We start from the raw sequence: 13,138 nt of genomic DNA on the forward strand, positions 1-13,138 counted from the left end.
TGGGTATGACACTACAAGCTTGGCACACCTGTATTTGGGGAGTTTCTCCCATTCTTCTCTGCAGATCCTCTCAAGCTCTGTCAGTTTGGATGAAGAGTGCCGCTGCACAGCTATTTTCAGGTCTCTCCAGAGACATCTCCAGCGTTCCGGAAGCTCCGGAACGCCGACCGTCGCCTATGGCTTCGGACCGCCGACCGTCGCCAGAGGCTTCGGACCGCAGACCATCGCCGGAGGTTCTGGACCGTAGACCGTCTCAGGAGGTTCCAGACCGTAGACCGTCTCAGGAGGTTCCGGACCGTAGACCGTCTCAGGAGGTTCCCGGACTGTAGACCGTCTCAGGAGGTCCCGGACTATAGACCGTCTCAGGAGGTCCCGGACTATAGACCGTCTCAGGAGGTTCCGGACTGTAGACCATCTCAGGAGGTTCCGGACTGTGGACCGTCGTTGGAGGTTCCGGACTGTGGACCGTCTTTGGAGGTTCTGGACTGTAAAATGTCGCCGGAAGCTCTGGAATGGGAACTGTCGCCGGAAGCTCTGGACTGGGAACTGTCGCCGGAAGCTCTGGACTGTGGAGGCGCACTGGAGGCCTGATGCGTGGTGCCGGCACTGGTGGTACCGGGCTGATGACACGCACCTCAGGGCGACTGCGGGGAGGAGGCGCAGGATGTACTGGACTGTGGAGGCGCACTGGATGCCTGATGCGTGGGACCGGTACTGGTGGCACCGGGCTGATGACACGCACCTCAGGGCGACTGCGGGGAGGAGGCGCAGGACATACTGGACTGTGGAGGCGCACTGGAGGCCTGATGCATGGGACCGGTACAGGTGGCACCGGGCTGATGACACGCACCTCAGGGCGAGTGCGTAGAGGAGGCACAGAACGCACTGAACTGTAGAGGCGCACTGGAGATCTAGAGCGCAGAGCTGGCACAACCCTTCCTGACTGGATGCTCACTCCAGCCCGGCAAGTGCGGGAAGCTAGCACAGGACGCACTGGGCTGTTAAGGCGCACTGGGGATACCGTGCGTAGAGCTGGCGCAGGATATTCTGGGCCGAAGAGACGCACCGGAGGCCAGGATCGCTGAGCCGGCACAGTCCGTCCTGGCTGAATGCCCAATCTAGCACGGCAACTGCGGGGAGTTGGAACAGAGCGCACCGGGCTATGAATGCGTACTGGAGACACCGTGCTCATCACTGCATAACACGGTGCCTGACCGGTCACACGCTCCCCACGGTAAGCACGGGGAGTTGGCTCAGGTCTAAACCTTGACTCCGCCAATCGCCCCGTGTGCCCCCTCCAAAAAATGTTTGGGGCTGCCTCTCGTGCTTGCTCCGTTGAGCTATCTCCTCGTATCGTCGCTGTTTCGCTTTCTCTGCCTCGATCTCCTCCTTAGGACGGCGATACTCTCCGGCCTGCGTCCAAGGTCCTTTTCCATCCAGGATCTCCTCCCAAGTCCACTCCTCCTGTACACGTTGCTTGGTCCATTTTTGTGGGATCTTCTGTTACGATCGTCGTATGAGAGAGACCAAGCCGCAGCGTGGTATGCGTACATTCTCTTTTAATGAATGAAACACTGAACAAAAACAACAAAATCAACGAACGAAACGTGAAGCTATACAAATAGTGCAGACAGGCAACTAAACATAGACAAGATCCCACAAACACAAAAGGGAAATGGCTACCTAAATATAATCCCCAATCAGAGACAACGATAAACAGCTGTCTCTGATTGGGAACCATATCAGGCCAACATAGACATACAAAAACCCTAGATGACCCACCCTAGTCAATATCACGCCCCAACCAACACAGAGAAAAAACAGCTTACTATGGTCAGGGCGTGACATGTGCTTGGATTTTAACAAAATACAGGAAGGCTATAGGCTCTGCTATTGTTTAACACCATCTGCTCTAATTTGTTTATGAAACATTAAGTCAAGACGATGTAAATGCATATTCCCATGAAACTGATTGAGATCAAATGACTGGCATGCAGATGAAGTTAGTTTGGACGTTTCACCGGTAAAATGTGATAATAATTATTGTTCACGATTGACAGGGATGATGGCCTATTTTGAAATTAGGTCTGCCTAACTTGATGTTTGAGGGTATTAAAAATAGAAAATGTTATTGAAACAATATGTGTGGGCATAGGCAGAGGTTGCAATTGGAAGATGCATTTTATAATGAGATGGGTATTTTAAATGTGGTCACCCTACATGGGGACCCGTGTCTAAAACCAGTAACCTTCCGCCTCACACCTCAGATTCCCTCAGTCAGCCCTGGGTTTCAACTTACAATCTTATATTTACTCCAGTCTAGTGTATGCATGAAACTGTTTCTTTGTGTGTGCATGTTGCTGTATCAGTCAAGGGGTGGGTGTGTTGGGGTGTGTGCCAGGGAAGTGATGATGCATTTCCTAAGGGCTATTACATTCCTTTCAGTCTATCTATGAATCGAGGACAGGTTACTATTTTCTGCATCTCACAGGACCAAAACTACATTCCCTTTTCTCTCTAGCTAAAATGGAACACACTGGGTTAGTTTCACAGGGTGAGTAACTCATTAAGCGTAATTCAGAATCCACAGACGCAGGGACATTTGAGACCACACAGCCCGACTGCGCACTTCCCCAATATTACCAACCAACGCGGCTCCATTTACGCCTCTATGCAGTTGAATGTGTGGAGAAATTGCCAGAGCAGCGACGAGAATTCGCAAAGTATGAAAGCTAACGGTCCAATATTCTAGAACTCTGCTATGCTTAAGCATACACATTTTGTACTCGGATAGAGTTTTACAAGTAGGCCTAATGGATTTTGGTAAATGGACGATTAGTTTTGTCATTTGAGTGAAGTATCCCTCTAGGACAGTGGTATTCAAAGTCGTGGTTGCGACCCCTACTGGGGTTTCGGGGAACTGCAGTAGGGTTGCCAACCCCACCCCGAACCAAAAATTGCAAATAAAAATACAATTTTATTGAGTAAATGTATTTATGTTGATAAGAAATAAAAATGCCATGAATTGACGGTTATTTGTTGATGTAAAAATATACATTTAACGATTTTAAGGTTGTGTCATTAGATTAGGGGTAGGGTCACGAGAAAGTCTTGTAAAAAAAAAATGGGGTCCCGAAAAATTCTGGCCCAAAAAAAATGGGGTCCTGAAAAATTCTGGCAAAAAAAAATGGGGTCCCAGTTTAAAAAGTTTGTATACCACTGCTTTAGGACATCCTTATAATAAGTATCCTTCAAATAAAGCAACACAGTCTCACATTCAATTCGCGCATATATGTACAAAATGTATTTCAGCAGATTTCGTGCGTTTTTGTGCATTTTTGGGGTGTTTTGGGGTGGTTCAATTCGTTTGAAAATACACGAATTTCCGTGCTACTTAATTCGTGCGAAAATACACGAATTTCTGTGCTACTTAATTCGTGCGAAAAGACACGAATTTAACCAGTAGGCGACACAAGCCGTTGCAACAACCATGTAGACGCGATAATTTGTCTTTCATTTTTGTTCGTCTTAATGGCTAATTCAACGTCATGAATATACAGAAATGTTGTCTTTGTTTAACCATGTTTTAAAATGTGTCGTTGTATGCCTATATGTACTGTTTTAGACTTGCTGAACAGAATTTTTGAGAAAAGACGCACATTTAAGTGCGACTTAATTCGTGGGAAATATTGTTTTATTAATTCCAATGCTGTTTTCTGTGCTTGATTTCGCTTAATACTTTGGATACTGGTGCACTTGTAATCAGAACGCCTTTTTGTCATGTAGGCAACCATACACGATTTTCTTCATAACCCATTTCATATTTCGTGGAGCCTAAATTACACCATTTTCTTCATAATGCATGTATTACATGTGAATGTAAAATAATGAATTATGTTGGCTTACACTTATGGCCTTTCCAAGGCCTTTCCATACCTTAAGGGAACATTTTAGCACTCGCCATATGGTTAGTGAGAAACGCCACTTGCAAATGTAAGGTCCCTTACTAGACGTCCTGCAACGTTTCTAAAATTCGTGGACGGCGTCGGGCCGTGCGCGGGGGAGAGATCTTTCAGGAAGTCATCAAACTAAATCTCTCGGACGTTCGGTTTCCGTTTTATAAAAATAACAAATTTTGGTCATTTTTCCGCAGTCTCGGAAATTCCCACCAGAGGGAAAATAAATAATATTGCAAATGCACAAGCACATTGCAAATGCATGTGGCCTTTTCTCCTAAACGGAAAATATTTCGAAGACGTAATGGACAGTTGGCCCCGAACAAGATGGCGTCGAGGCCTCAACGCTTTTTGAGTTATGGCCATTTTTCTGGGATTAAAGGTCAAAAACGCAAAGTAGGGTGCTAATTTGACCGCTTCACGTCAAAGTACATAAGCATACGGTGTCAGGAAAAAAAGAACCAGCCATTTATCTATCGTAATTTAAGAGAAATCGTACATTGACAAATTGGTCATGTTCACAAAAAGGAGTTAAAAAAAAAAAAAGTTACAGATCCAGTTGCAGTGTGTTCAGACGAACATTTTTTAAGTGGGTCTCGAAGCTCTGCCAGATTTCTGTGATTTTATGTGATTTTATGAAATAACACACACTCATTTAACCCTCTGTAAATAAGTCAGTTCTTAACATAAAGACTTAAACCTCAACATTATATAAGAGCCTACCCAAAGGAGGATATGTGTTCACTTTCAGCTTCCTATGTCAACCGGAAGTACCTTCAAATGGTGCCATAGGGTCAGTTTCGAAGGGTTAAAAAGGTCAGATCTGCCTCCCGGGTGGCGCAGTGGTCTAGGGCACTGCATCGCAGTGCTAGCTGCGCCACCAGAGTCTCTGGGTTTGCGCCCAGGCTCTGCCGCAGCCGGCCGCGACCGGGAGGTCCGTTGGCCTAGCGTCGTCCGGGTTAGGGAGGGTTTGGCCGGTAGGGATATCCTTGTCTCATCGCGCTCCAGCGACTTTTGTGGCGGGCCGGGGGCAGTGCGCGCTAGCCAAGGGGGCCATGTGCACGGTGTTTCCTCCGACACATTGGTGCGGCTGGCTTCCGGGTTGGAGGCGCGCTGTGTTAAGAAGCAGTGCGGCTTGGTTGGGTTGTGCTTCGGAGGACGCGTGGCTTTCGACCTTCGTCTCTCCTGAGCCCATACGGGAGTTGTAGCGATGAGACAAGATAGTAATTACTAGCGATTGGATACCACGAAGAAAAGGGGATAAAAGGATGGAGTGAAAAAGTACGGTGTTTAAAGACACACAAAGCCTGCAATGGCATTGCCATTATCTCCAGGCCGTGCCGAGTTCAACGAGATGCCCCGCTTGACCGTAGCTTGCTCGGTCTGAGTGCAGCGACAGGGACAAGAAGAAGGACCCAAATGACCCTTTGACCTCAATTTCATATTCTTTTGCTTTTGGGAGACAGAGAGAGAACCGTTAAGGTTAGAAGCACAATTTGACCTCAGGAACGTTCCTAAGGTCCTCCCGATCTGTGCAAGCCTAACATTGACCGTGTGGCATTAACCCTTAATAGTTAAAAGAAGGTGTTTACATCAAACAGTTTACAATGACATGTCTCCCCATAGGAGACATGCCTGCTCCCCTAAATTCAACCTGAAGCCTATGTGGGTTAATAATGCCTTATGAACCTGTCTTCGATGACAATCCATCAGGCCACTATGAGGTCTACCTGTGTCGATTCTAAGCTTCCTGGAGCAACCGGAAGTGGTTAAATCACCCTAAAAGTGTTTGCCATACCCAACCTGCAGTTTGAGAGAAATAGTGCATTCAACCCTATGTAAATCAGTGAGTTCTTAACGTATAGACTTAAAACTCAGGATTCTGTAAAAGCCCACTCCAATGAGGATATGTGTTTACTTTCAGCTTCCTGTGCCAACCGGAAGTGCCATAATTGGTGTCAAAAGGGCTGTTTCGAAGGGTTAAAAAAGTCAAATCTTTCCAAAACTTAATATATGTGAATAGGAAACCCTCATGAACTGTAAATCAGTCATTCATCCCATCAGATTTCAAGGAAAAATTTACACACCCACACAGAAAGGATGGAGTGACACACTGAGGGGCTTAGAGGCAGACAGTGCCTGCAATAGTTACTTTTGTTTGAACTTTTAAAGAACCGTCAGACCTAGAGTTCTGAAACTTTACAAACCTGTTCTAGAGCTCAGGTCGATTAAGCACGGTGAGTTATGTGGCTCTAGAAGGTTCTTGGACCGATAAAAAGCCTCGGTGCATTTGCATTGACTTCAATTCATTTTGAGCATTACAAAATGGTGACATTTAGAAAAGTCCCAGAGTTGCACGACTAGGTGCATTGAAACCGGCTCGGCCCATAGAGACGGACCCCGACATTTCTGTCCGATAGCTCATTCAAGGACCCCGTAGCAAGGCATGGAAAAAAGTGGAATTTCAGCACCAATTAAGGTTTTGCTCGGGCACCGAATGACCTATCGAGCCGAAACTTGGGATTCGAGGTCGCCTCACATAGGGCTAAAAATAATGTGAAAACTGGACCCGCAGCTAGAACATAACTACCTATTATTTGTTTTATTATGGTTTAAATGGAAGGCGCTGTGAATTTTGGGCCTGCTCTGAAATATGTGATAGTTGGCTTCTAAACGAGTTGGAAAAAGTGAGTTTGGAGTCAGATGGTATCAGTTTGGTGTCTGAAAATATCTAATTGGCTGATGGACACTGACTTGCTAGTTGACTTTTGTGCATTTGCAATATGTTTCAACAGTGAAAAACCACCAAAATAGCATTCTGAAATTACCACTAAAAATGACATCACCATAGCCATGCCGAGTTCAACGAGATGCCCCGCTTGACCGTAGCTTGCTCGGTCTGAGCGCAGCGACAGTGACAAGAAGATGACCCTTGACCTACATTTCAAGTCTTTTGCTTTTGGGAGACAGAGAGAGAACTGTTAAGGTTTAGAAGCACAATTTGACCTCAGGAACGTTCCTAAGGTCTCTGTGCAAGCCTAACCTTGACCGTGTGGCATTAACCCTTAACAGTTAAAAGAAGGTGTTTACATCAAACAGTTTACAATGACATCTCACCCCATAGGAACACATTGCCTGCACCCCTAAATTCAACCTGAAGCCTATGTGGGTTATGAATGTCTTATGAACCTGTCTTCAATGACAATCCATCAAGCCACTATGAGGTCTACCTGTGTTGATTCTAAGCTTCCTGGAGCAACCGGAAGTGATAAAATCACCCTAAAAGTGTTTTGCCATACCCAACCAGCAGTTTGTGATATATAGTGCATTCAACCCTGTGTAAATCAGTCAGTTCTTAACGTATAGACTTAAAACTCAGGATTCTGTAAAAGCATACCCCGATCAGGATATGTATTTACTTATAGCTTCCTGTGCCAACCGGAAGTGCCTTAAAATGGGGTCATAGGTGCTGTTTCGAAGGTTTAAAAAGGTCAGATCTTTCCAAAACTTTAAATGTGTGAATCGGTCAACCCTCATGAACTGTAAATCAGTAATTTCGCTAAACAGATGTCAAAGAAAAGCTCTCTCTCACACACACACACACACACACACACACACACACACACACACACACACACACAGCAAGGACGGAGTGAAAAAGTATGGTGCTTAAAGACACACAGAGCCTTAAATGCTTTTAGGGGGGATCCAGACTTCCATACCCGCTCTGGGAGCGCTATACTACCGCCCCAAATCAATGGGTGCTGGCCTGAGTGATTTATGGAGGTTTTCAAAAAATATTCTGTTTTTTCTTCTGGAAAATATTTTATGTTTTTTCTTCTCGAGTCAATGGCCTGAGTGATTTATGGAGGTTTTCAAAAAATATTCTAAGTCCAAACTTTTCGTGCACCTGGTATTTTTTTGGGGTTACCAGGCGTAATTTTTCAAAACGGTTGAAATTGCTTTTAGGGGGCATCCAGAGTGTCACATGACCGGATGAGGTAACTATTCTTGTTCTTCTTGTAACTTTCCGGTAGGCTAGAAGCTTTCCGGTGTTTTGCTGCTCGACACAGGTCGACGCAGGTATTGCACTTGATTTATCGTTATCGTAACCGTAGGTGTAGCCAAGTGGAAATACGAAAGCTTTCTAGCTATTTCGCACTGACGGTAATTTGAACACAAGAACGTTTCTAGTGAAAAGGTGCTACACTCAGAGCCATGTATTTACACTCAGCCACCCTAGCCTTATTACGGGTTAACGTTTTGGTAATTTTGGTTGGCCAACAAAATGTAAGACTACAATGACTGCATACGTTTCCCCAAATGTTATACGAAAAAAAAATGTTTTGTTATTGATGGACAATGGCAAGGCTGCCATTGTATTTTCAGTTACATTCTGTTCAATAAAAATGGTTTACACGTTTATTTTTTAAGAAATACATGGAACTACAACCGAATAAAACACCATTAACCATCATGCATTGCTTACATTCATTCTATACTGAAAAGTCTGTTCAGAAAAATCGAAAACAGTACATATAGGCATAAAACCACAATGTTTTAATAGGGATTAAATAAAGACAATATATATATAACCTCTTATGGTTATATGGTTAAAAAAAAGACAAAATATCTATATATTCATAACGTAAAATAAATAAATACAGGCGATCGCGTCTATGGTTGTTGCAACGGCTTATGTCGCCTACTGGTTAAATTCGTGTCTTTTCGCACGAATTAAGTAGCACAGAAATTCGTGTATTTTCGCACAAATTAAGTAGCACAGAAATTCGTGTATTTTCAAACGAATTGAACCACCCCAAAACACCCCAAAAATGCACAAAAACGCACGAAATCTGCTGAAATACATTTTGTACATATATGCGCGAATTGAATGTGAGGCTGGGCTGAATAAAGTGTTAACCAAAATCTAAATATCACACCTAATGAACTGTCCTAAACGTTTCATAACATAATTCAACACCCTAACTCTAAATTAGGAGTGGTTTTAGTCCTAAAAACAATTGTATCAGGATTCTGAACATCTTTTCTGATACACTAATGAGACACTTTAAAGGTCAAAGTGAACTTCTCAAAGCTAAGCAAACTTGCCAGGAAGTATCTGTGCATTACAACAACAAACGCAGTGATTGGGTTACAGCACATACAGTAATGTTGATGTCTCCAGTCATCTATAAAATCCAGATAATGTCCAAATATTTTGGGGCAAACATATGTGACAATTCGGTTGATGAGCTGAGATCATTATATATTCAAATGAATGTCTACAGAATGACAAAACATGAAAGAAAAGCTGAGTGAAGTTGCATGTTTGCTCTTTCAAGGGTTAAGGAACCAAGCTATTATTTGTCAGTTTACAAATAACAAATGTTCTCCATTCTCAATCAAGTTAAATTGGTAAATGTTTATTCTGTTTATTTATTTTATGTGGAGGGGAGTACTCAGACTAAGATTGATATGGACTTTGAGATGATTAATGGTATATTTTATGAACTAAACAAATTAGTTCTTACTGATCAAGGCCTTTTGATTTCCTTATTGTGCTACGAATGAAAGTTTTTTTAACATAAGCCTTGAGACTGCATTTACACAGGCAGCCAAATTCTGATATGTTGCCCAATTTTGGCAAAAGACCTGATCTGATTGGTCAAGAGACCAATTAGTGAGATATTTTTTTCTTTAAGTTGTCTCAAACATATATTCATGGTCCTTGTGAGTATAGTTAACCCCTGACTACATCACAGTATTAGGAAGAGCCTTAACATGATTTATACAAGGGCTGTTAATTATGTCTAGGGTGATTAACCAATTAGTCCAGTGACAATAAGATCTCAATATATTTACAACAGGAAATGAATACAAAGCAGATACACAGTTCCGATTAACAGTCCAACATTGTGACTACTAAATTCCAAAGCCATAACACAAACCTGTATCAGCTTGATCCTATGTATATCCATATTTAAGAAATATGAAATGGTTTCATTTGTTTGGGCTATGCAAAACACGAACTAAAATGACCCTCAGCTTATCGATGTAATACTATGACCCCGTGCTCCAAATATTCTCACCTCAATTCCACGACTTTTCAACGTTGGGCTATTTTGAAATCTAAAAATACACTATGTGTGCAGTGCAGTGGCTGGCGTAGGCTTTAGTAAAACACTCTGAGGCCAACAGCTCCCCCATACAAATGAGAAGTGCACTGTCGAAAGGGTCAGGTTGTGCATTGAAAAAAACAAACAATTTCGTATCAATAATTTAATAATAATAACCGACTTATACACACTATTAGAACATCAAGTACATTTAATGCTCTATAATCATCTCAGAGTATTTCAGGACCAACTAGTCACGCATGCAGTGTTTCCATCAACTGAACTAGTTAAGAAGACATATCATTTAAAAAAAAGAAATACTGTAACAATTCAGCTACAGTGCATACACACACAACATTTGGCCACCTCTATCAACAGGAAATCAAATAGTCCAGTTGACAAAGCACCACGATGATTTTATACCTTACGAAATGATACAGCGCGAAACAATCTCGCAACCTGCACTGTACCACTTACTCATTCTCTGTGGGTGATGAGGCAACGAGAGCGAGCGTGATTGTAAGAGCTGTTAAATATCTGGGTATCTTACCTTGCGAAGAGACATAGGACATGGTCCTAAGACATCGGAGTCACCGAGAGCAAGCTCTCAGCACTTTCAATCTCGTCAGTATAGAAATTCCATTAATTAGACAGCTACATAATGATCGCGCAAAGCCTAGGAACCGTTAACTGACAAAATACAACAGAAATGTATAACAATGACTCAGTCCATCTCCTTTGGAAACCATTTCCGACGATTGAGTAAAGGACATAAACATCAATGCATGTAAATTGTAGTCTACATAGAAATAGGGTATGTCACACGAGCCGAAGTGAGTGGGAGAGAGAAGCAAGAAGAGGTGGAGCGTTTGAGCGGTTGCGTGTGCAATGCATTAGGCTACCAAGTGCACGTTATAGGTTATCTTAATCGTTCTCAACCTAATTATCATCAGAACAAAGTCTATGCCCATTGAATTTAGTCCCATTGAATTCAACTATTTTCCGCGTTCTCGTAGAAGCACGCTCATACGCTTGGCACACACACGCACGTTCAAAATAGTGCCCGGGAGCTTGGCGGGTAGTGTCAATGTTTAATACTATAGACTATTATATTTTCACGTCTTTTTTCTCTCAGTTCCTATTAAAGCGGTAATAAGCGGTTACAATAACAGTAGCAAAGCGGAGTCCCTGCCCGTTTCGGTAAAAAGCTGAGGGACAGGACTGGAGAAATGGATGTAACATACATGCTATCAAAATTATAGTTTAAAACATGTTTTGAGTCTATATAGTGTTTGTTTATATTTACTTTGTTTACAAACATTTGAGGAAAACAAGCTCATATTTTGGATTTTCATGGGGTATGACACTGGAACTAAGCTCATGATGGATTTAAATAAGTTATATTCTTCACTAATCAATGGGTACATACCATTCATTTCTAAGTAAATGTATGTAGCAACTGCAGATTGTCCCTTTAAGCATGAAGGTAATTTAGGTAATTAAATACCTACTTCATTCATTTAAACTTTTAAAGGATTTAAATAGTTTATAACCTACCAACCACCAGTGAAAGTAGATTGCATGATTTCGGGGAGGGGTTAGAGGCTACTCAACCTCCCCTGTTTCTATGTTTTCCCCTCTCCTAATGTTGTGGTAGGCTACACATTTGTAGATATCCTACACTACAACAACTGTGGGTATGTGAACTGTGCTGCACCATCCTCAAGTCGAATCGAGCTTGCCCACTCTTTCTCCACCGCTCCAAAACACAAATGCACTACAGATCTAACACAGAATGGATGCTAGTTTAAAAGTAACATTATCACGTGATCAAGGAAGTCTGAAGATTCATTTGATTGTATGGTTTTTCAAACCATGGCTGCGTTTCAAACTCATAAAAGACACCCTCGTCCACTTACCCTCACCTTATGCCCTTGGGAGAATCCCCGCGGCCATATTTGTCGTGGTCCAAAAGATTAGCCAAGCAAGGGAAAAGATTAGCCAAGCAAGGGAAGTTTGCAACGTAAGCCCCGCCAAGTTTGCGAGTGTACAATTATTTTCACTTGTGGCCTGAAACACCCCATAATTCAATTCGCGATGATTGTACATCCGCTAAGAAAAGTCTGCCAAAACTTAAAACGTCATTATCAATATGGAGTCAACATACAAGTGTAAGTAAAAACGAATGCAAATAAGTTAGAAATTGTGCTACTAATACACAAACACTTCTCGTAAAAGTTTTTGTTTGGCTTTTGGAAATTGTAGAAATAAAACATTTTCCTTCTTCAGAAGTTCCAGCTAGGCAGGCTAACGTTAGTTAGCCAATTAATTTGCTAGCTATCACACAGTAGGCGTATATTAATAATAATATAGTTAATATAAGTAGACATGCAATCATAATTGACTGTAGCGCATATAAAGCACCCACAAGCTACCGGTGGCTGAAAACACAATCGTCGCGGGATGAATGAGTGACACATTTCTGGGTAAGGGCGGTCCATTTAAAATTCATTCCTTCCTCCCTCACCCCTTGCTTTGCAAGTGTAAACTCGTCAGACGTCATGATACGACATCAGAAGTTTCCACTTAATTTGAGGGGAGAGGGTGTGTCTGTTAAGTGTTTGTAATGCAGCCCATGTATTGCAAAATATGAGATCCTACTGATTTTACAATTTTTCCGGTGCTTTCTCAGATTCCAAGTTGCTTTCAAACACTGACCTCTACTGGACACCATATTTAGGCCTACAATGGAGTGGCACCTGAATGGTAGCGCAGCAGTTAGAGTCGGGACAATAGAACACTCACAGAAGACAGGGAATGGGGCAAGGCATATTATTTTGAAAATCGTTTTTTTTGTGACACCACACTTTCTGCACATTGTTGTTAACAATACATGCATAATCTATGAGCAGAATTTCTGTCTTACCTCAAATAGCCACGAAATCCCTAGTTTGAAAGTGACTGTTTTTCTGAAAGCTGTGCTGCACCATTTTCCCTAAATCTTCACCCCATGTTGACCAGCCCGCTAGAAATTTGAGTTCTAGCCAATGAGCTTCAGCTCCT

General features: G+C 42.6%; 1 protein-coding gene across 4 annotated transcripts in view; it reads right to left on the bottom strand.

The window, feature by feature from the left end:
- LOC139558576 (ras/Rap GTPase-activating protein SynGAP-like) overlaps nucleotides 1-11,082 on the bottom strand; it is a 112,412-nt gene extending 101,330 nt beyond the window's left edge. For 2 of the 4 annotated variants that reach the window (XM_071373778.1, XM_071373776.1), the window contains exon 1: nucleotides 10,626-11,082. In XM_071373778.1, coding sequence (XP_071229879.1) covers nucleotides 10,626-10,647 — 22 coding nt within the window. In that variant the 5' untranslated portion in view covers nucleotides 10,648-11,082. The remainder of the gene's footprint in view (nucleotides 1-10,625) is intronic. The other 2 variants (XM_071373777.1, XM_071373779.1) reach the window with 2 other exon arrangements.
- Between the last annotated feature and the right edge of the window lie 2,056 nt (nucleotides 11,083-13,138).

This window comes from Salvelinus alpinus, chromosome 29, assembly GCF_045679555.1.
Source record: "Salvelinus alpinus chromosome 29, SLU_Salpinus.1, whole genome shotgun sequence".
NCBI classification, from domain to species: domain Eukaryota; kingdom Metazoa; phylum Chordata; class Actinopteri; order Salmoniformes; family Salmonidae; genus Salvelinus; species Salvelinus alpinus.